This window comes from Salmo salar, unplaced genomic scaffold, assembly GCF_965601325.2.
Source record: "Salmo salar unplaced genomic scaffold, fSalSal1 ptg000332l, whole genome shotgun sequence".
NCBI classification, from domain to species: domain Eukaryota; kingdom Metazoa; phylum Chordata; class Actinopteri; order Salmoniformes; family Salmonidae; genus Salmo; species Salmo salar.
In genome coordinates, this window is record NW_027675351.1 from 209541 (window position 1) to 234058 (window position 24518).

The window sequence follows — 24518 nt, forward strand, 5'->3', positions numbered from 1 at the left end:
GTACAACATCATGGCTACGCTGTTGGCATGACCTTTTACAGTGGATTTCTGCTGTTGTGGGCCTTTAACCATCTGTCTGACTTTGTTGTTCACACAGGAGAGAGACGTGACTATCGTGGATCCTCTGAGGAGCCTCAACAACATCATGATGCTGACAAGGCAGAGAAGAGTCTCTCCAGATCAGAACACCTCAAGAAACACCAGCAGAGACCCACAGGGAAGATAATTAACCTCTCTGACTGTGGGAAGAGATTCACCTCATCAGGCATTAAAATTCATCGGAGAAGCCACACAGTAGAGAAAGCTTATTGCTGTACTCAATGTGGGAAGAGTTTTGATACATCTAGCCATCTTATTGTACACCAAAGAACACACACAGGAGAGAAACCTTTTAGCTGTGATGAATGTGGGAAGAGTTTTACTCATCGAAGCAGCCTGATATCACACCAGAGAGAAACTTTCTAGCTGTGATGACTGTGGGAAGAGTTTTACTCGTTCAACCAGCCTGAAATTACACCAGAGAACACACACAGGAGAGAAACCTTTTAGCTGTGATCAATGTGGGAAGAGTTTTACTCATCGAAGCAGCCTGATATCACACCAGAGAACACACACAGGAGAGAAACTTTCTAGCTGTGATGAATGTGGGAAGTGTTTTACTCAGCTAATCAACCTGATAACACACAAGAGAACACACACAGGAGAGAAACCTTTTAGCTGTGATCAATGTGGGAAGTGTTTTACTCATCGAAGCAGCCTGATATCACACCAGAGAATACACACAGGAGAGAAACCGTATATCTGTGATGAGTGTGGGAAGAGTTTTACTTGCCTTCGCAATCTGACTCTTCACCAGAGAACACACACAGGAGAGAAACCCTATAGCTGTACTCGATGTGGGAAGTTTTTTTTTAAATCTAACCATCTGACGATACACCAAAGACGACACACAGGAGAGAAACCCTATAGCTGTACTCAATGTGGGAAGAGTTTTGTTCAATCTGGCGAACTGAAGATACACCAGAGAACACACACAGGAGAGAAACCTTATAGCTGTGGTCAATGTGGGAAGCGTTTTGGTCAATCTGGCCAGCTGACATCACACCAGAGAACACACACAGGAGAGAAATCTTATAGCTGTGATCAATGTGGGACAAGATTTGCTTGGCTAACCAGCCTAGTATCACACCAAAGAACACACACGGGAGAAAAACCTTATAGCTGTGGTCAATGTAACAAGAGATACTCCGATAAAAGACATCTGATCAAACATCAGAAAATACATGGAGGAGTTGTTTCATGATATCAATGATATAATGTCACAATGTAGAATGTTTTAACATTGCAGTAGGAGTATTTTAGTGATGTCACAATGTAGAATGTTTTAACATTGTAGTAGGAGTATTTTAGTGATGTCACAATGTAGAACCCTAAACGTTTGTCCCCTGTTCTATTGATTTCAACATGATATGGATATTAACCTCAGGGGGAAAATCCAGGCTCTGAAATGGAAGAGTTACTATTTATGTGATTTAACAAAAAGTGACTAACAAAAAAAGAGTTGTGTTACACTTACCATATTGGTGACCCACTTTAATCAAAATGCAACACTTCAAAAGGTAGCTAGCTGTTTTCTACAAGTTGTCCTCTAACCAGTGATGTACACATTACTCCCAGATTCCATGTGGTTTTTCAGCTGTTCGTTTTAACAGGATGTGCAACCTCATGTCCCTCCTCTTGCATAATTGATTTCAACATGATATCGATGAGTGATGACAAATAAGTTCCTTTGTTTAGCGACCCCTAAATTTAAATGCATCACTCCAAAATGTAGCTGACTGTCTTCTGCAGGTTGTCCTCTAACCAGTGAGGTGAAATATATCTCCCATTTCCATGTGTTTTTTTAGTTGTGTTAGTTTCAACAGCACGTACAACCTGATTTCCCCCCTAATCGATATCAGTGATTTATTGCTACTTGTCAAAACAACAGTGTTTCTGGTGCTTGTGCAGTTTATAAGGTGCTTGTTTAAAAAATTACAAGTAATATGATTATTGTGGCAGATGTTTGTGTATATAGCACATTTTATGTTTAGGTTTTCAATATATCACAAACTGTTTCTGCTTATTGGTTATTGATTGGGACACTTTAAAACTGTGTTTTGACATTGGGGATATCCCGTCTAGCAACATGTAATTGAAAAGACTTTGAAAAGAAGACTATGCCCCGTTTTTTCAGTGACTTGAAAAAAACTTCATTTCAACTTTAGTTGCAGGTAGCCTAGTGGTTAGAGCGTTGGGCCGTCATTGTAAATCAGAATTTGTTCATAACTGACTTATTGACAATTATTGCCTACCGGGGAACAGAGGGTTAACTGCCATGTTCAGGTGCAGAACGACAGATTTACCTTGTCAGCTCGCGATTCAATCCAGCAACCTTTCGGTTACTGTTAAATGAAGGTTAAAATAAAGAAATAAATACACATGGACGCAGTATAATCATTTGGTCTGTAATCAATTTTATTAACAATCCTACATCACTCCAGTATTTCTTCACAACATTCAAGCGTTAATTGTCTTTATTCCACTACTGAAGAATCATGTCTCAAATCACCTCATATTTCAAACATTCAGCCTGACAAAATATACGTTTTATTATTCCATGCCTTACCATTAAGTTAATTATTGCCAATACATATTAACCAAGGGGTGTACATTTGATCACAATTTATTTTGACTTTTTCCGTTTTGCAGATGTTTTGTTTGGGCTCGTTCCAAGTGGACCAGAGTTCTAGAAGCTAGTGAGTTTTAGGAAGACGAGAGTTCTAGAAGCTAGTGAGTTTTAGGAAGACGAGAGTTCTAGAATCTAGTGAGTTTTAGGAAGACGAGAGTTCTAGAAGCTAGTGAGTTTTAGGAAGACGAGAGTTCTAGAAGCTAGTGAGTTTTAGGATTCTATAGAAAGAAGAGAAAAAGGAGAAAAAAAGATTTCAATTGTATATTATTATTTAGAAATAAGTGTGTTTTTCTTGTTTTTAATTTTTGACAGGAGTGTGAAGCATTTTAGTTGATTATAATATGAAATGGAAGTTGTTTTCTGTTGGTGGTGAGCAAACTTGTCCAACAAAAATATAGGATATATTTGTTGTCTTAAGGTGTTACAGGCTTTGGTTTTTCCATTTATGTTTTGAGGTTGGACTTTAGCACGTCTAGCTCGTTAGCACGTCTAGCTCCGTCAGCTCGTCTAGCTCGTTAGCCCGTCTAGCTCGTTAGCCCGTCTAGCTCGTTAGCCCGTCTAGCTCGTTAGCCCGTCTAGCTCCGTTAGCACGTCTAGCTCGTTAGCACGTCTAGCTCGATAGCACGTCTAGCTCGTTAGCACGTCTCGCTCGTTAGCCCGTCTAGCTCGTTAGCCCGTCTAGCTCGTAGCACGTCTAGCTCGTTAGCCCGTCTAGCTCGTTAGCACGTCTAGCTCGTTAGCCCGTCTAGCTCGTTAGCACGTAGGATGCACTGATTGGTGTCACCTCGTTAGTCTGTATGTGTTACACCTGTGCTGGCTTGTCCATCTCGTTAGTGGGAAGGTGTTTCACCTGAGCTGGTCCAGGTTCTATTTAAGAGTGTCTGGCCCAGTGCTCCAGTTGTCTTGATACATGTGGAGAGTCAACACCTTTAGTTGCTCCACCTTTTTGGTTTGCTTCCTGTCTTTAAGTTTGGTGTGGGTTTTTCTTTTGTTTTCCTCTTCTTGGGCAGATTTAGTGGGTCTCATGGTGGGTGTATTTTAGGTCCCAGTTGTTGTTACTAGTCAACTTCCAGTGGACACCCCCATAGTGTCTTTCAGAGCCCCTCCTAAAAAACAAGCTTATATTTTGGGTTGGATGTTGCATCCAATTAATATTTTAATCAATGGATTTTCCTTAGAATGCTAATCTGTCTTTCAGTTGTTAATCTTATGTTTGTTGTGGTAAATATTTCTGTTTATTTTCATTGTTTTATTATTTTTTCCTGTGAAGCCATTGTCTTGCATCCATGTCTGAAATGTGCTGTATAAATAAAGCTGGATTTGATTTCAACAAATTAACCCAATGACTGGCCAATCAACAGACTCTTGGTATGAAAAACAGTATCACGTTTCCAGCCTGCTGAAGGCGTGGTGGAGTGGTAAACACCACCCCCGGCTCTACCAGGGGCTTGAGGTGGTCTCCCACAGCTCTGCTTATGTCATGTTCTGTGGCCTTGCTGTTCCATTTCTGACTGCCCCTGCAACACAGAAATAAACACATTTAGTCATATTATATAAAACACTCAAAGTAATGTATATGGAGCATCTATGGCCTCAGTTACACCTGGCACCTAAATGTGACTTCTGTCATCCGATCACTCCAAGCTGCATTAGGTTCAGATCTACCAGGATGGGCCTTTGACACAGTCAGGCCACTGAATATGCATCAGCAATGTAAAGAGGTGGGGTGAATGAGGGGAAAAGTACATTTGACACAAATGACCTTCATAATAAATCAAATGTTGTTGGTCACATACAGGTGTTCAGCAGATGTTATTGCAGGTGTAGTGAAATGCTTGTCCTTCTAGTTCCCACAGTGCAGGAATATCTAACAATTAATATCTAACAATTTCACAACAAATACCTAATACACACAAATCTAAGGTAAGGAATGGAATTAGGAATATATAAATATATGGATAAACAATGTCAGAGCAGCATAGACTGAGATACAGTTTATACATAGAGATGAGAAATGATATGTAAACATTATTAAAGGGCCAATGATTTCATGATGCCATTCATAGAAGCTGTTTTTCTGTCTTTCGGTCTCAGCTTTGATGCACCTGTACTGACCTCGCCTTCTGGATGATAGTGTGATGAAAGTGTAGAGCTGCTGTCTATGCTGTCTGACTAAATCACTATTTTAGTAGTTCATTAAAGTAAATAAGGCTTTATGACTGCTGAATACCAACTATCAATCACTTAGATCATGTATTTTCAGGTAGAGATACATCCTTGGGACGTCCATAGCCCATTGAAGTTGACATTTAAAATGGTTACGGTAGGGGTTAAGGTTAGGGTTTAGGGTAGGGATGTCCCAAGGATCCCAGATAGCATTGACCATTGTGCATTCTTCTGTCTATTTTACATAGCAGGTGATGGGTTCTGACTTCTGAACTTGAAAATATTAAATATCTTTATTATGTGAAATTGAATGAAACAATAATGTATGTTGATGGTCATATAATGTACAATATTCCATGATGTTTCTATATGATAACAATAGAGTAATATATTTAATATGATGTACAATATTCCATGATGTTTCTATATGATAACAATAGAGTAATATATTTAATATGATGTACAATATTCCATGATGTTTCTATATGATAACAATAGAGTAATATATTTAATATGATGTACAATATTCCATGATGTTTCTATATGATAACAATAGAGTAATATATTTAATATGATGTACAATATTCCATGATGTTTCTATATGATAACAATACAGTAATATATTTAATATGTCATATATTTTTTAACAATTTCACTAATTCATTTTAATTAACTTAATCATTATGACACACCCCTCTCTATTGTCATTGGTTGCACTAATTGCACTGTTTGTCTACATAACCTGGTTCAAGTATTCATGACATCACCCTGAGGAAGGCACAATGATGCTGAAACGTTGGTAAATACCCATTCAATTGCTGGGAGTTTATACATGGAGTGTGCGACTTTATTTATTTTGATAGTTTATAGTTTATTCGCCGTTAGTCAGCACCTCCACACAAACTATTTTTCTGGGTGTGCGCCAGCTCATGTTTTTTAACCTGTTAGGGGTAGGGGGCAGTATTTACACGGCCGGATAAAAAACGTCCCTGATTTAATCTGGTTATTACTGCTGCCCAGAAACTAGAATATGCATATAATTGGCTTTGGATAGAAAACACCCTAAAGTTTCTAAAACTGTTTGAATGGTGTCTGTGAGTATAACAGAACTCATATGGCAGGCAAAAACCTGAGAAGATTCTGCACAGGAAGTGCCCTCTCTGACCATTCCTTGGGCTTCTTGACTCTCTTTATTGAAAACTTAGGATCTTTGCTGTAAAGTGACACTTCCTACGGCTCCCATAGGCTCTCAGAACTCGGGAAAAATCTGAATGATGTCTTTGCAGCCCCTGGCTGAAAAACATTAGCGCCTTTGGTAAGTGGTCTATCAGAGGACAATGAGACTGAGGCGCGTGCACGAGGCGACCACATGTTTTTATTTTCTCTGTCTTTGAACTAAAACACGGTTTCCCGGTCGGAATATTATCGCTTTTTTACGAGAAAAATGGCATCAAAATTGATTTTAAACAGCGGTTGACATGCTTTGAAGTACGGTAATGGAATATTTAGAAATGTTTTGTCACGAAACGCGTCGGGCGCATCACCCTTATTTACCCTTCGGATAGTGTCTTGAACGCACGAACAAAACGCCGCTATTTGGATATAACTATGGATTATTTTGAACCAAACCAACATTTGTTATTGAAGTAGAAGTCCTGGGAGTGCATTCTGACGAAGAACAGCAAAGGTAATAACATTTTTCTTATAGTAAATCTGACTTTGGTGAGGGCTAAACTTGGTGGGTGTCTAAATAGCTAGCCCTGTGATGCTGGGCTATCTACTCAGAATATTGCAAAATGTGCTTTCACCGAAAAGCTATTTTAAAATCGGACATATCGAGTGCATAAAGGAATTCTGTATCTATAATTCTTAAAATAATTGTTATGTTTTTTGTGAATGTTTATCGTGAGTAATTTAGTAAATTCACCGGAAGTGTTCGGTGGGAATGCTAGTTCTGAACGTCACATGCTAATGTAAAAAGCTGTTTTTTGATATAAATATGAACTTGATTGAACAAAACATGCATGTATTGTATAACATAATGTCCTAGGATTGTCATCTGATGAAGATCATCAAAGGTTAGTGCTGCATTTAGCTGTGGTTTGGGTTTATGTGACATTATATGCTAGCTTGAAAAATGGGTGTCTGATTATTTCTGGCTGGGTACTCTGCTGACATAATCTAATGTTTTGCTTTCGTTGTAAAGCCTTTTTGAAATCGGACAGTGTGGTTAGATTAACGAGAGTCTTGTCTTTAAAATGGTGTAAAATAGTCATATGTTTGAGAAATTGAAGTAATAGCATTTCTAAGGTATTTGAATATCGCGCCACGGGATTACACTGGCTGTTGCGTAGCCCAGAGAGGTTTTTTAAGGGTAGGTAACAACACACCCGCCACGCTGATCCTCAACACAGGGGCCCCTCTGGGGTGCTGCTCAGTCTCCTCCTGTACTCCCTGTTCACTCATGACTGCACGGCCAGGCACGACTCCAACACCATCATTAAGTTTGCCCATGCCACAATAGTGGTAGGCCTGATCACCAACAACGATGAGACAGGGAGGTCAGGAGGTCAGAGACCTGGCCGTGTGGTACCAGAAAAACAACCTCTCCCTCAACGTGATCAAGACAAAGGAGATGATTGTGGACTACAGGAAAAGGAAGACAGCACGCCCCCATTCTCATCGACGGGGCTGTAGTGGAGCAGGTTGAGAGCTTCAAGTTCCTTGGTGTCCACATCACTAACAAACTATCATGGTCCAAGCACACCAAGATAATCGTGAAGAGGGCACGACAAAACCTATTCCTCCTCAGGAGACTGAAAAGATTTAGCATGGGTCCTCAGATCCTCAAAAGCTTCTACAGCTGCACCATCGAGAGCATCCTGACTGGTTGCATCTCTGCCTGGTATGGCAACTGCTCTGCCTCCGACCGCAAGGCACTACAGAGGGTAGTGCGTACAGCCCAGTACATCACTGGGGCCAAGCTCCCTGCCATCCAAGACCTCTTTACCAGGCGGTGTCAGAGGAAGCCCCCCCCACTCTCTGTTATCATCTATGCATAGTCACTTTAATAACTCTACCTACATGTACATATTACCTCAATTACCTCGACTAACCGGTGCCCCCGCACATTGACTCTGTACCGGTACCCCCTGTATATAGCCTCCACATTGACTCTGTACCGGTACCCCCTGTATATAGTCCCCACATTGACTCTGTACCGGTACCCCCTGTATATAGCCTCCACATTGACTCTGTACCGGTACCCCCTGTATATAGCCCCCACATTGACTCTGTACCGGTACCCCCTGTATATAGCCTCCACATTGACTCTGTACCGGTACCCCCTGTATATAGCCCCCACATTGACTCTGTACCGGTACCCTGTATATAGCCTCCACATTGACTCTGTACCGGTACCCCCTGTATATAGCCCCCACACATTGACTCTGTACCGGTACCCCCTGTATATAGCCCCCACACATTGACTCTGTACCGGTACCCCCTGTATATAGCCCCCACATTGACTCTGTACCGGTACCCCCTGTATATAGCCTCCACATTGACTCTGTACCGGTACCCCCTGTATATAGCCCCCACACATTGACTCTGTACCGGTACCCCCTGTATATAGTCTAGCTATTGTTATTTAACTTCTGCTCTTTCATTCTTGTTCCTTTTATTTAGTATTCTTATTTGTGCTTTTTAAAACTGCATTGTTGGTTAGGGGCTTGTAAGTAAGCATTTCACTGTAAGGTCAAATTCAATTTGATTTGATAGACTCATAGTACAGAATGAATGACTGACTGCCCAGTTCAACATCAGTTCACCGTCTCACCTCATACTGTATTGGAGCAGCAGCAGCTGACTGCCCAGTTCAACATCAGTTCACCGTCTCACCTCATACTGTATTGGAACAGCAGCAGCTGACTGCCCAGTTCAACATCAGTTCACCCTCTCACCTCATACTGTATTGGAGCAGCAGCAGCTGACTGCCCAGTTGAACGTCAGTTCACCATCTCACCTCAAACTGTATTGGAGCAGCAGCAGCTGACTTGACAGTTGATACTAATCATCATGTTTGAATCTGAGAGTAAATAGAGCCGACTACACTCTAAAAATGAAGGGTTCAACTGGAGTTGTTCTCAGATCCCCTAAGAACCGTAGGGTTCTTGGTCAATGAAAAACAGCCCCAAAAGGTTCTTCAAAGAACTTGTTAGAAGGTGGGTTCATCGAGGAACCTCCGTTGTTGCTGGACTTCTTCCGGGAACTTCGCAATTACAACTGAAAACGATGGTGACAAGTTTGGATGCGACAACAGTTAAAAAGGTTAAGTTGGGTTGATGTTTGGCTCTGAATATGTCTCGAAATAATGTATTATAATAATATAACATACTAATAATGAATAACGAAGACAATGATAGTTTTCTGTGAATATATTCCATAACGTTACTATAGTTAATGAACGTAAATAATAGAAAGCCGGGTTTGACCGTCGGCGTTGTATGAGCTACAGTACAGTACCGTTAGCTAGCTAGCTAACGTTATGTCCTAACTAGGCACAACTAGGTTTGGATTATTTCCTCAACTATATTCTTTCCCATATATTGTATATCGTTTCCATAAAGCCAACATGGCTTTACACTCATTAACGTAAGTTTCCAATCTAGAGCAGTTCTCACTTTTGTGATAATGAACTAGCTAACGTTAGCTTTGTTAACTAACTAACTAACTAACTAACTTAGGACGGTGACCTGTCCAGACGAGATGTTACAACGAACTGAATCGTCAATGGAGGTCTTCCTCTTTATATAGCCTGCTACAGCATGCAATACTATTAACTCACAAAGGGGCATAACGTTACATGTACAATACTATCCCATTTTGAAACGTTACATGAACAATACTATCCCATTTTGGAAACGTTACATGTAAAATACTATCCCATTTTGGAAACGTTACATGTACAATACTATCCCATTTTGGAAACGTTACATGTAAAATACTATCCCATTTTGGAAACGTTACATGTACAATACTATCCCATTTTGGAAATGTTACATGTGCAATACTATCCCATTTTGGAAATGTTACATGTGCAATACTATCCCATTTTGAAACGTTACATGAACAATACTATCCCATTTTGGAAACGTTACATGTACAATACTATCCCATTTTGGAAACGTTACATGTACAATACTATCCCATTTTGGAAACATTACATGGACAATACTATCCCATTTTGGAAACGTTACATGGACAATACTATCCCATTTTGGAAACGTTACATGGACAATACTATCCCATTTTGGAAACGTTACATGGACAATACTATCCCATTTTGGAAACGTTACATGTACAATACTGTCCCATTTTGGAAACGTTACATGGACAATACTATCCCATTTTGGAAACGTTACATGTACAATAATATCCCATTTTGGAAACGTTACATGTCCGCCCCCTTGTGGAGGGAAATTAATATCTTAGATGGTAGCTGTAGATGGGATTCAAATGCATAATGGTATTAATACAGTGTCTAGACTACCTCTTTTGTATAAATGCCCTTCAGAATCCAAACACAGTATTGCCACGCAGTAAAATGTTGAGTAAAATCTTTCAAGTCAGCCTGTCACACAATGCTATTCTCAAACATAACTAATATTAATAATCAATTAATATTTTAACCTACAGGAATATTTTCATTTTTCACATTTCTATGTCAAGGTTAGTTCCTAGGATTTTGCAACTCATACATTTATATCTTTCAATACTTCTAAAATGGGGTACAGGTGTAAAATAATTACAGGTTTAAAACAATTACAGGTTTAAAATAATTCCAGGTGCACCTTACTAGCTTATACTATATCATAAACTGTCTTAAATAGTAAACAAAGATTCTAGTTTTCATCCAGTTCACACAGATAGCTGACTCAGCCCTGTTTACACCTCCAAGGTGCCCCCCACTTAGGAATACACACTCAGAGGCTTTTCTAAAAACTCCACTTTACGTGCTCACCACCAACAGAAAACAACTTCCATCCACTACAATGCTTCACCTTCACCAATATAAACATGGTGTCCACTGGCTGTCAACAATTAAAAACAATTAAAAAAATAATAATTACCACGAGCTTCTAGAACTCTCGTCCCCTTGGAATGAACCCAAACAAAACTCATATCCAATACGGAAAACTAACTTCTTAATAATTTGTAGAGAACAGCTAGATACATTTTGAAGTGTTGCATTTTGATTCAAGTGGGTCACCAACGTGGTAAGTGTAACACAACTCTTTTTTTGTTAGTCATTTTTTGTTAAATCACATAAATAGTACTCTTTCAATTCAGAGCCTGGATTTCCCCCTGAGGCTAATATCCATATCATGTTGAAATCAATAGAACAGGGGACAAACGTTTAGGGTTCAACATTATGACATCATTAAAATACTCCTACTACAATGTTAAAACATTCTACATTGTGACATTATTTCATTGATTGAGGTATTTTATCAGATTATCTCTGGTCACACTGATCACAGCTGAGGTTTCTCCTGTATGTGTTATATGGTGTGAAGTCCGCTTGTTAGACATAGTAAAACTCTTCCCACATTGAGCACAGCTATAAGATTTCTCTCCTGTGTGTGTTTTCTCTGGTGTGACATCAGGCTGGTTGACTGAGTAAAACTCTTCCCACATTGATTACAGCTAAAAGGCTTCTCTCCTGTGTGTGTTCTCTGGTGTTTAGTCAGACAGCTTTTCTCATTAAAGCTCTTCCCACATTGAGCACAGCTATAAGGTTTCTCTCCTGTGTGTGTTCTCCGGTGTTTAGTCAGACAGCTAGATGTAACATAACTCTTCCCACATTCATCACATCTATAAGATTTCTCTCCTGTGTGTGTTCTCTGGTGTTTAGTCAGACTGTTAGATGTAACAAAACTCTTCCCACATTCATCACAGCTATAAGATGTCTCTCCTGTGTGTGTTCTCTGGTGTTTAGTCAGACTGCTAGATTTAACATAACTCTTCCCACATTCATCACATCTATAAGGTTTCTCTCCTGTGTGTGTTCTCTGGTGTTTAGTCAGACTGCTAGATTTAACATAACTCTTCCCACATTCATCACATCTATAAGGTTTCTCTCCTGTGTGTGTTCTCTGGTGTTTAGTCAGACTGTTAGATGTAACAAAACTCTTCCCACATTCATCACAGCTATAAGGTTTCTCTCCTGTGTGTGTTCTCTGGTGTGATATCAGGCCAGTTGACCTAGTAAAACTCTTCCCACATTGAGCACAGTTATAAGGTTTCTCTCCTGTGTGAGTTCTCTGGTGTGATATCAGGCTGGTTGATTGAGTAAAACTCTTCCCACATTGAGTACAGCTAAAAGGTTTCTCTCCTGTGTGGATTCTCTGATGAATTTTAATGCCTGATGGGGAGGTGAATCTCTTCCCACAGTCAGAGCAGCAGTGAGTTCTCTTCCCTGTGGATCTCTGCTGGTGTTTCTTGAGGTGTTCTAATGTGGAGAGACTCTTCTCTGCCTCTTCAGCATCAAGAGGTTGTTGAGGCTCCCCAGAGGATCCACGATAGTCACGTCTCTCTCCTGCATGAACAACAAAGTCAGACAGATGATTAAAGGCCCACAAAATGAGCAAGAATAGTCATATTTTGTATTGTTTTCACATTAGTAGTAACATCGATGATTGAGGGCGATGCACACACAATCTGATTGTAGAAACTCCTCCCTGCTAATGAGGAAACCGCTAGTTATGGATGTAGTATATCTGGTAATGAGGAAACCACTAGTTATGGATGTAGTATATCTGGTAATGAGGAAACCACTAGTTATGGATGTAGTATATCTGGTAATGAGGAAACCACTAGTTATGGATGTAGTATATCTGGTAATGAGGAAACCACTAGTTATGGATGTAGTATATCTAGTAATGAGGAAACCACTAGTTATGGATGTAGTATATCTGGTAATGACGAAACCACTAGTTATGGATGTAGTATATCTGGTAATGAGGAAACCACTAGTTATGGATGTAGTATATCTGGTAATGAGGAAACCAGTAGTTATGGATGTAGTATATCTGGTAAATAACCACTAGTTATGGATGTAGTATATCTGGTCATGAGGAAACCACTAGTTATGGATGTAGTATATCTGGTAATGAGGAAACCACTAGTTATGGATGTAGTATATCTGGTAATGAGGAAACCACTAGTTATGGATGTAGTATATCTGCTAATGAGGAAACCACTAGTTATGGATGTACTATATCTGCTAATGAGGAAACCACTAGTTATGGATGTAGTATATCTGCCTGGAGCAAAAATGGTGAGCTAAGATTTTAGTTTTTCACGATGTATTCTGAATATTACAGCGCAAGATCAGGAGTGCTACTCAAGGAAACTCACATTAAGCTCTGTGTCTATTCACTAATTCACCACCGTGGGGGAAAACTCAGGGGAGTTCTCATAGGCTGACAGCAAAAATAGCCTCCATTTACAGGTTGAGTACATTTCACATTACTTTTGGATTATAATTGTAAGGCTCGTTTGAATCTCCTGCTTAATATGTTTGTGTTATTGTCGCAAATCAACTGATTTATAGTTAAACACTTCAACCAGTTAAATGCTCTTTGGCTAGCTTTTCCATCAGCCTGACATAGTAGAGGTCCACCCATAACATCACCACCAATAACATAGTAGAGGTCCACCCATAACATCACCACCAATAACATAGTAGAGGTCCATAACATCACCACCAATAACATAGTAGAGGTCCATAACATCACCACCAATAACATAGTAGAGGTCCACCCATAACATCACCACCAATAACATAGTAGAGGTCCACCCATAACATCACCACCAATAACATAGTAGAGGTCCACCCATAACATCACCACCAATAACATAGTAGAGGTCCACCCATAACATCACCACCAATAACATAGTAGAGGTCCACCCATAACATCACCACCAATAACATAGTAGAGGTCCACCCATAACATCACCACCAATAACATAGTAGAGGTCCATAACATCACCACCAATAACATAGTAGAGGTCCATAACATCACCACCAATAACATAGTAGAGGTCCACCCATAACATCACCACCAATAACATAGTAGAGGTCCACCCATAACATCACCACCAATAACATAGTAGAAGTCCATAACATCACCACCAATAACATAGTAGAGGTCCATAACATCACCACCAATAACATAGTAGAGGTCCACCCATAACATCACCACCAATAACATAGTAGAGGTCCACCCATAACATCACCACCAATAACATAGTAGAGGTCCACCCATAACATCACCACCAATAACATAGTAGAGGCCCATAACATCACCACCAATAACATAGTAGAGGCCCATAACATCACCACCAATAACATAGTAGAGGTCCACCCATAACATCACCACCAATAACATAGTAGAGGCCCATAACATCACCACCAATAACATAGTAGAGGTCCACCCATAACATCACCACCAATAACATAGTAGAGGTCCACCCATAACATCACCACCAATAACATAGTAGAGGTCCACCCATAACATCACCACCAATAACATAGTAGAGGTCCATAACATCACCACCAATAACATAGTAGAGGTCCACCCATAACATCACCACCAATAACATAGTAGAGGTCCACCCATAACATCACCACCAATAACATAGTAGAGGTCCACCCATAACATCACCACCAATAACATAGTAGAGGTCCATAACATCACCACCAATAACATAGTAGAGGTCCACCCATAACATCACCACCAATAACATAGTAGAGACCCACCCATAACATCACCACCAATAACATAGTAGAGGTCCATAACATCACCACCAATAACATAGTAGAGGTCCACCCATAACATCACCACCAATAACATAGTAGAGGTCCACCCATAACATCACCACCAATAACATAGTAGAGGTCCATAACATCACCACCAATAACATAGTAGAGGTCCATAACATCACCACCAATAACATAGTAGAGGTCCATAACATCACCACCAATAACATAGTAGAGGTCCACCCATAACATCACCACCAATAACATAGTAGAGGTCCACCCATAACATCACCACCAATAACATAGTAGAGGTCCATAACACCACCACCAATAACATAGTAGAGGTCCACCCATAACATCACCACCAATAACATAGTAGAGGTCCATAACATCACCACCAATAACATAGTAGAGGTCCACCCATAACATCACCACCAATAACATAGTAGAGGTCCACCCATAACATCACCACCAATAACATAGTAGAGGTCCATAACATCACCACCAATAACATAGTAGAGGTCCATAACATCACCACCAATAACATAGTAGAGGTCCATAACATCACCACCAATAACATAGTAGAGGTCCACCCATAACATCACCACCAATAACATAGTAGAGGTCCACCCATAACATCACCACCAATAACATAGTAGAGGTCCACCCATAACATCACCACCAATAACATAGTAGAGGTCCACCCATAACATCACCACCAATAACATAGTAGAGGTCCATAACATCACCACCAATAACATAGTAGAGGTCCACCCATAACATCACCACCAATAACATAGTAGAGGTCCACCCATAACATCACCACCAATAACATAGTAGAGGCCCATAACATCACCACCAATAACATAGTAGAGATCCATAACATCACCACCAATAACATAGTAGAGGTTGACCCATAACATCACCACCAATAACATAGTAGACGTCCACCCATAACATCACCACCAATAACATAGTAGAGGTCCATAACATCACCACCAATAACATAGTAGAGGTCCATAACATCACCACCAATAACATAGTAGAGGTCCATAACATCACCACCAATAACATAGTAGAGGTCCACCCATAACATCACCACCAATAACATAGTAGAGGTCCATAACATCACCACCAATAACATAGTAGAGGTCCACCCATAACATCACCACCAATAACATAGTAGAGGTCCACCCATAACATCACCACCAATAACATAGTAGAGGCCCATAACATCACCACCAATAACATAGTAGAGGTCCACCCATAACATCACCACCAATAACATAGTAGAGGTCGACCAATAACATCACCACCAATAACATAGTAGAGGTCCACCCATAACATAACCACCAATAACATAGTAGAGGTCCATAACATCACCACCAATAACATAGTAGAGGTCCATAACATCACCACCAATAACATAGTAGAGGTCCACCCATAACATCACCACCAATAACATAGTAGAGGTCCACCCATAACATCACCACCAATAACATAGTAGAGGTCCACCCATAACATCACCACCAATAACATAGTAGAGGTCCATAACATCACCACCAATAACATAGTAGAGGTCCATAACATCACCACCAATAACATAGTAGAGGTCCACCCATAACATCACCACCAATAACATAGTAGAGACCCATAACATCACCACCAATAACATAGTAGAGGTCCACCCATAACATCACCACCAATAACATAGTAGAGGTCCACCCATAACATCACCACCAATAACATAGTAGAGACCCATAACATCACCACCAATAACATAGTAGAGGTCCACCCATAACATCACCACCCATAACATAGTAGAGGTCCATAACATCACCACCAATAACATAGTAGAGGTCCATAACATCACCACCAATAACATAGTAGAGGTCCACCCATAACATCACCACCAATAACATAGTAGAGGTCCACCCATAACATCACCACATATAACATAGTAGAGGTCCATAACATCACCACCAATAACATAGTAGAGGTCCACCCATAACATCACCAACAATAACATAGTAGAGGTCCATAACATCACCACCAATAACATAGTAGAGGTCCACCCATAACATCACCACCAATAACATAGTAGAGGTCCACCCATAACATCACCACCAATAACATAGTAGAGGTCCATAACATCACCACCAATAACATAGTAGAGGTCCACCCATAACATCCCCACCAATAACATAGTAGAGGTCCACCCATAACATCACCACCAATAACATAGTAGAGGCCCATAACATCACCACCAATAACATAGTAGAGATCCATAACATCACCACCAATAACATAGTAGAGGTCCACCCATAACATCACCACCAATAACATAGTAGAGGTCCATAACATCACCACCAATAACATAGTAGAGGTCCATAACATCACCACCAATAACATAGTAGAGGTCCACCCATAACATCACCACCAATAACATAGTAGAGGTCCATAACATCACCACCAATAACATAGTAGAGGTCCATAACATCACCACCAATAACATAGTAGAGGTCCATAACATCACCACCAATAACATAGTAGAGGTCCACCCATAACATCACCACCAATAACATAGTAGAGACCCATAACATCACCACCAATAACATAGTAGAGGTCCATAACATCACCACCAATAACATAGTAGAGGTCCACCCATAACATCACCACCAATAACATAGTAGAGGTCCATAACATCACCACCAATAACATAGTAGAGGTCCATAACATCACCACCAATAACATAGTAGAGGCCCATAACATCACCACCAATAACATAGTAGAGGTCCACCCATAACATCACCACCAATAACATAGTAGAGGTCCACCCATAACATCACCACCAATAACATAGTAGAGGTCCACCCATAACATCACCACCAATAACATAGTAGAGGTCCACCCATAACATCACCACCAATAACATAGTAGAGGTCCATAACATCACCACCAATAACATAGTAGAGGTCCACCCATAACATCACCACCAATAACATAGTAGAGACCCATAACATCACCACCAATAACATAGTAGAGGTCCACCCATAACATCACCACCAATAACATAGTAGAGGTCCATAACATCACCACCAATAACATAGTAGAGGTCCATAACATCACCACCAATAACATAGTAGAGGTCCATAACATCACCACCAATAACATAGTAGAGGTCCATAACATCACCACCAATAACATAGTAGAGGTCCACCCATAACATCACCACCAATAACATAGTAGAGGTCCACCCATAACATCACCACCAATAACATAGTAGAGGTCCACCCATAACATCACCACCAATAACATAGTAGAGACCCACCCATAACATCACCACCAATAACATAGTAGAGGTCCATAACATCACCACCAATAACATAGTAGAGGTCCACCCATAACATCACCACCAATAACATAGTAGAGGTCCACCCATAACATCACCACCAATAACATAGTAGAGGTCCATAACATCACCACCAATAACATAGTAGAGGTCCATAACATCACCACCAATAACATAGTAGAGGTCCATAACATCACCACCAATAACATAGTAGAGGTCCACCCATAACATCACCACCAATAACATAGTAGAGGTCCATAACATCACCACCAATAACATAGTAGAGGTCCACCCATAACATCACCACCAATAACATAGTAGAGGTCCACCCATAACATCACCACCAATAACATAGTAGAGGCCCATAACATCACCACCAATAACATAGTAGAGGTCCATAACATCACCACCAATAACATAGTAGAGGTCCATAACACCACCACCAATAACATAGTAGAGGTCCACCCATAACATCACCACCAATAACATAGTAGAGGTCCATAACATCACCACCAATAACATAGTAGAGGTCCACCCATAACATCACCACCAATAACATAGTAGAGGTCCACCCATAACATCACCACCAATAACATAGTAGAGGTCCATAACATCACCACCAATAACATAGTAGAGGTCCATAACATCACCACCAATAACATAGTAGAGGTCCATAACATCACCACCAATAACATAGTAGAGGTCCACCCATAACATCACCACCAATAACATAGTAGAGGTCCACCCATAACATCACCACCAATAACATAGTAGAGGTCCACCCATAACATCACCACCAATAACATAGTAGAGGTCCACCCATAACATCACCACCAATAACATAGTAGAGGTCCATAACATCACCACCAATAACATAGTAGAGGTCCACCCATAACATCACCACCAATAACATAGTAGAGGTCCACCCATAACATCACCACCAATAACATAGTAGAGGCCCATAACATCACCACCAATAACATAGTAGAGATCCATAACATCACCACCAATAACATAGTAGAGGTCGACCCATAACATCACCACCAATAACATAGTAGAGGTCCACCCATAACATCACCACCAATAACATAGTAGAGGTCCATAACATCACCACCAATAACATAGTAGAGGTCCATAACATCACCACCAATAACATAGTAGAGGTCCATAACATCACCACCAATAACATAGTAGAGGTCCACCCATAACATCACCACCAATAACATAGTAGAGGTCCATAACATCACCACCAATAACATAGTAGAGGTCCACCCATAACATCACCACCAATAACATAGTAGAGGTCCACCCATAACATCACCACCAATAACATAGTAGAGGCCCATAACATCACCACCAATAACATAGTAGAGGTCCACCCATAACATCACCACCAATAACATAGTAGAGGTCGACCAATAACATCACCACCAATAACATAGTAGAGGTCCACCCATAACATAACCACCAATAACATAGTAGAGGTCCATAACATCACCACCAATAACATAGTAGAGGTCCATAACATCACCACCAATAACATAGTAGAGGTCCACCCATAACATCACCACCAATAACATAGTAGAGGTCCACCCATAACATCACCACCAATAACATAGTAGAGGTCCACCCATAACATCACCACCAATAACATAGTAGAGGTCCATAACATCACCACCAATAACATAGTAGAGGTCCACCCATAACATCACCACCAATAACATAGTAGAGGTCCACCCATAACATCACCACCAATAACATAGTAGAGACCCATAACATCACCACCAATAACATAGTAGAGGTCCACCCATAACATCACCACCAATAACATAGTAGAGGTCCATAACATCACCACCAATAACATAGTAGAGGTCCATAACATCACCACCAATAACATAGTAGAGGTCCACCCATAACATCACCACCAATAACATAGTAGAGGTCCACCCATAACATCACCACCAATAACATAGTAGAGGTCCATAACATCACCACCAATAACATAGTAGAGGTCCACCCATAACATCACCAACAATAACATAGTAGAGGTCCATAACATCACCACCAATAACATAGTAGAGGTCCACCCATAACATCACCACCAATAACATAGTAGAGGTCCACCCATAACATCACCACCAATAACATAGTAGAGGTCCATAACATCACCACCAATAACATAGTAGAGGTCCACCCATAACATCCCCACCAATAACATAGTAGAGGTCCATAACATCACCACCAATAACATAGTAGAGGTCCACCCATAACATCACCACCAATAACATAGTAGAGGCCCATAACATCACCACCAATAACATAGTAGAGATCCATAACATCACCACCAATAACATAGTAGAGGTCCACCCATAACATCACCACCAATAACATAGTAGAGGTCCATAACATCACCACCAATAACATAGTAGAGGTCCATAACATCACCACCAATAACATAGTAGAGGTCCACCCATAACATCACCACCAATAACATAGTAGAGGTCCATAACATCACCACCAATAACATAGTAGAGGTCCATAACATCACCACCAATAACATAGTAGAGGTCCATAACATCACCACCAATAACATAGTAGAGGTCCACCCATAACATCACCACCAATAACATAGTAGAGACCCATAACATCACCACCAATAACATAGTAGAGGTCCATAACATCACCACCAATAACATAGTAGAGGTCCACCCATAACATCACCACCAATAACATAGTAGAGGTCCATAACATCACCACCAATAACATAGTAGAGGTCCATAACATCACCACCAATAACATAGTAGAGGCCCATAACATCACCACCAATAACATAGTAGAGGTCCACCCATAACATCACCACCAATAACATAGTAGAGGTCCACCCATAACATCACCACCAATAACATAGTAGAGGTCCACCCATAACATCACCACCAATAACATAGTAGAGGTCCATAACATCACCACCAATAACATAGTAGAGGTCCACCCATAACATCACCACCAATAACATAGTAGAGACCCATAACATCACCACCAATAACATAGTAGAGGTCCACCCATAACATCACCACCAATAACATAGTAGAGGTCCATAACATCACCACCAATAACATAGTAGAGGTCCATAACATCACCACCAATAACATAGTAGAGGTCCATAACATCACCACCAATAACATAGTAGAGGCCCATAACATCACCACCAATAACATAGTAGAGGTCCACCCATAACATCACCACCAATAACATAGTAGAGGTCCATAACATCACCACCAATAACATAGTAGAAGTCCACCCATAACATCACCACCAATAACATAGTAGAGGTCCACCCATAACATCACCACCAATAACATAGTAGAGGTCCACCCATAACATCACCACCAATAACATAGTAGAGGTCCATAACATCACCACCAATAACATAGTAGAGGTCCACCCATAACATCACCACCAATAACATAGTAGAGACCCATAACATCACCACCAATAACATAGTAGAGGTCCATAACATCACCACCAATAACATAGTAGAGGTCCACCCATAACATCACCACCAATAACATAGTAGAGGTCCACCCATAACATCACCACCAATAACATAGTAGAGGTCCACCCATAACATCACCAACAATAACATAGTAGAGGTCCACCCATAACATCACCACCAATAACATAGTAGAGGCCCATAACATCACCATCAATAACATAGTAGAGGTCCACCCATAACATCACCACCAATAACATAGTAGAGGTCCACCCATAACATCACCACCAATAACATAGTAGAGGTCCATAACATCACCACCAATAACATAGTAGAGGTCCATAACATCACCACCAATAACATAGTAGAGGTCCACCCATAACATCACCACCAATAACATAGTAGAGGTCCACCCATAACATCACCACCAATAACATAGTAGAGGTCCACCCATAACATCACCACCAATAACATAGTAGAGGTCCACCCATAACATCACCACCAATAACATAGTAGAGGTCCATAACATCACCACCAATAACATAGTAGAGGTCCATAACATCACCACCAATAACATAGTAGAGATCCATAACATCACCACCAATAACATAGTAGAGGTCCACCCATAACATCACCACCAATAACATAGTAGAGGTCCATAACATCACCACCAATAACATAGTAGAGGTCCACCCATAACATCACCACCAATAACATAGTAGAGGTCCATAACATCACCACCAATAACATAGTAGAGGTCCACCCATAACATCACCACCAATAACATAGTAGAGGTCCATAACATCACCACCAATAACATAGTAGAGATCCACCCATAACATCACCACCAATAACATAGTAGAGATCCACCCATAACATCACCACCAATAACATAGTAGAGGTCCATAACATCACCACCAATAACATAGTAGAGGTCCACCCATAACATCACCACCAATAACATAGTAGAGGTCCACCCATAACATCACCACCAATAACATAGTAGAGGCCCATAACATCACCACCAATAACATAGTAGAGGTCCACCCATAACATCACCACCAATAACATAGTAGAGGTCCACCCATAACATCACCACCAATAACATAGTAGAGGTCCATAACATCACCACCAATAACATAGTAGAGGCCCATAACATCACCACCAATAACATAGTAGAGATCCATAACATCACCACCAATAACATAGTAGAGGTCCATAACATCACCACCAATAACATAGTAGAGGTCCATAACATCACCACCAATAACATAGTAGAGGTCCACCCATAACATCACCACCAATAACATAGTAGAGGTCCATAACATCAACACCAATAACATAGTAGAGGTCCACCCATAACATCACCACCAATAACATAGTAGAGGTCCACCCATAACATCACCACCAATAACATAGTAGAGGCCCATAACATCACCACCAATAACATAGTAGAGGTCCATAACATCACCACCAATAACATAGTAGAGGTCCATAACATCACCACCAATAACATAGTAGAGGTCCACCCATAACATCACCACCAATAACATAGTAGAGGTCCACCCATAACATCACCACCAATAACATAGTAGAGGCCCACCCATAACATCACCACCAATAACATAGTAGAGGTCCACCCATAACATCACCACCAATAACATAGTAGAGATCCACCCATAACATCACCACCAATAACATAGTAGAGGTCCACCCATAACATCACCACCAATAACATAGTAGAGGCCCATAACATCACCACCAATAACATAGTAGAGGTCCATAACATCACCACCAATAACATAGTAGAGGTCCACCCATAACATCACCACCAATAACATAGTAGAGGTCCATAACATCACCACCAATAACATAGTAGAGGTCCACCCATAACATCACCACCAATAACATAGTAGAGGTCCATAACATCACCACCAATAACATAGTAGAGGTCGACCGATTATGATTTTTCAATGCCGATGCCGATTATTGGAAGACCAAAATAAGCCAATACCGATTAATTGGACCATTTTTTATATATATTTGTAATAATGACAACTACAACAATACTGAATGAACACTTATTTTAACTTAATATAATACATCAATAAAATCTATTTAGTCTCAAATAAATAATGAAACATGTTCCATTTGGTTTAAATAGTGCAAAAACACAGTGTTGGAGAAGAAAGTAAAAGTGCAATATGTGCCATGTAAAAAAGCTTTTAACATATAACTATTTCTCTCTATATCATTTGAAATTCATATACATTTTTATTTATTTATTTAATTTATATATTTTCTTACCTTTAGTGGCTTAACTGCCTGTTCAGGGGCAGAACGACAGATTTGTACCTTGTCATCTCGGGGATTTGAACTTGCAACCTTTCAGTTACTAGTCCAACGTTCTAACCACTAGGCTACCCTGCCACCCAGAATGTTCTTATAGGCACTTTAGTATTGCCAGCCTAATCTTGGGAGTTGACAGGCTTGAAGTCATAAACAGAGCTGTGCTTCAAGCATTGCAAAGAGCTGCTGGCAAACGCAGGAAAGTGCTGTTTGAATGAATGTTTGAATGAATGCTTACGAGCCTGCTGCTGCCTACCACCACTCAGTCAGACTGCTATATCAAATATCAAATCATAGACTTAATTATAATATAATAACACACAGAAATACGAGCCTTAGGTCATATTCAATTTAATATCGCTCTTCAAAGACCCAGGAAGGGGTGGAGCCAAACAGGTGTTGTACCTCGTTTCCCTCCTTCAGGGAACAGTAATTATAGTCATAAAGTTACACTCCCTTTCAGTCGGTCAACTTCGGTACAACATACTATGGGGAAATACAATCATTCCCCAACTGACCCAAACAGATACTAAATGAAACGGCCCCTGGCAGACCACCCAGACCTGACCCCGCAAGATGCGTCAGTTTTGTCAATTTATTAATT

At 40.4% G+C, this 24518-nt stretch overlaps 1 protein-coding gene and 1 pseudogene across 1 annotated transcript; one reads left to right on the forward strand and one right to left on the reverse strand.

The window, feature by feature from the left end:
- Positions 1 to 439: 439 nt before the first annotated feature.
- LOC145875736 (uncharacterized) lies at positions 440 to 4074 on the forward strand (the record flags this gene model as incomplete). The annotated part of the gene is made up of 1 exon (XM_082971560.1): positions 440 to 4074. A coding segment is annotated over one exon (864 nt), but the record flags the coding sequence as incomplete, so codon positions are not given.
- Positions 4075 to 10299: 6225 nt separating this feature from the next.
- LOC145875737 (uncharacterized) lies at positions 10300 to 23595 on the reverse strand (annotated as a pseudogene).
- Positions 23596 to 24518: the final 923 nt, after the last annotated feature.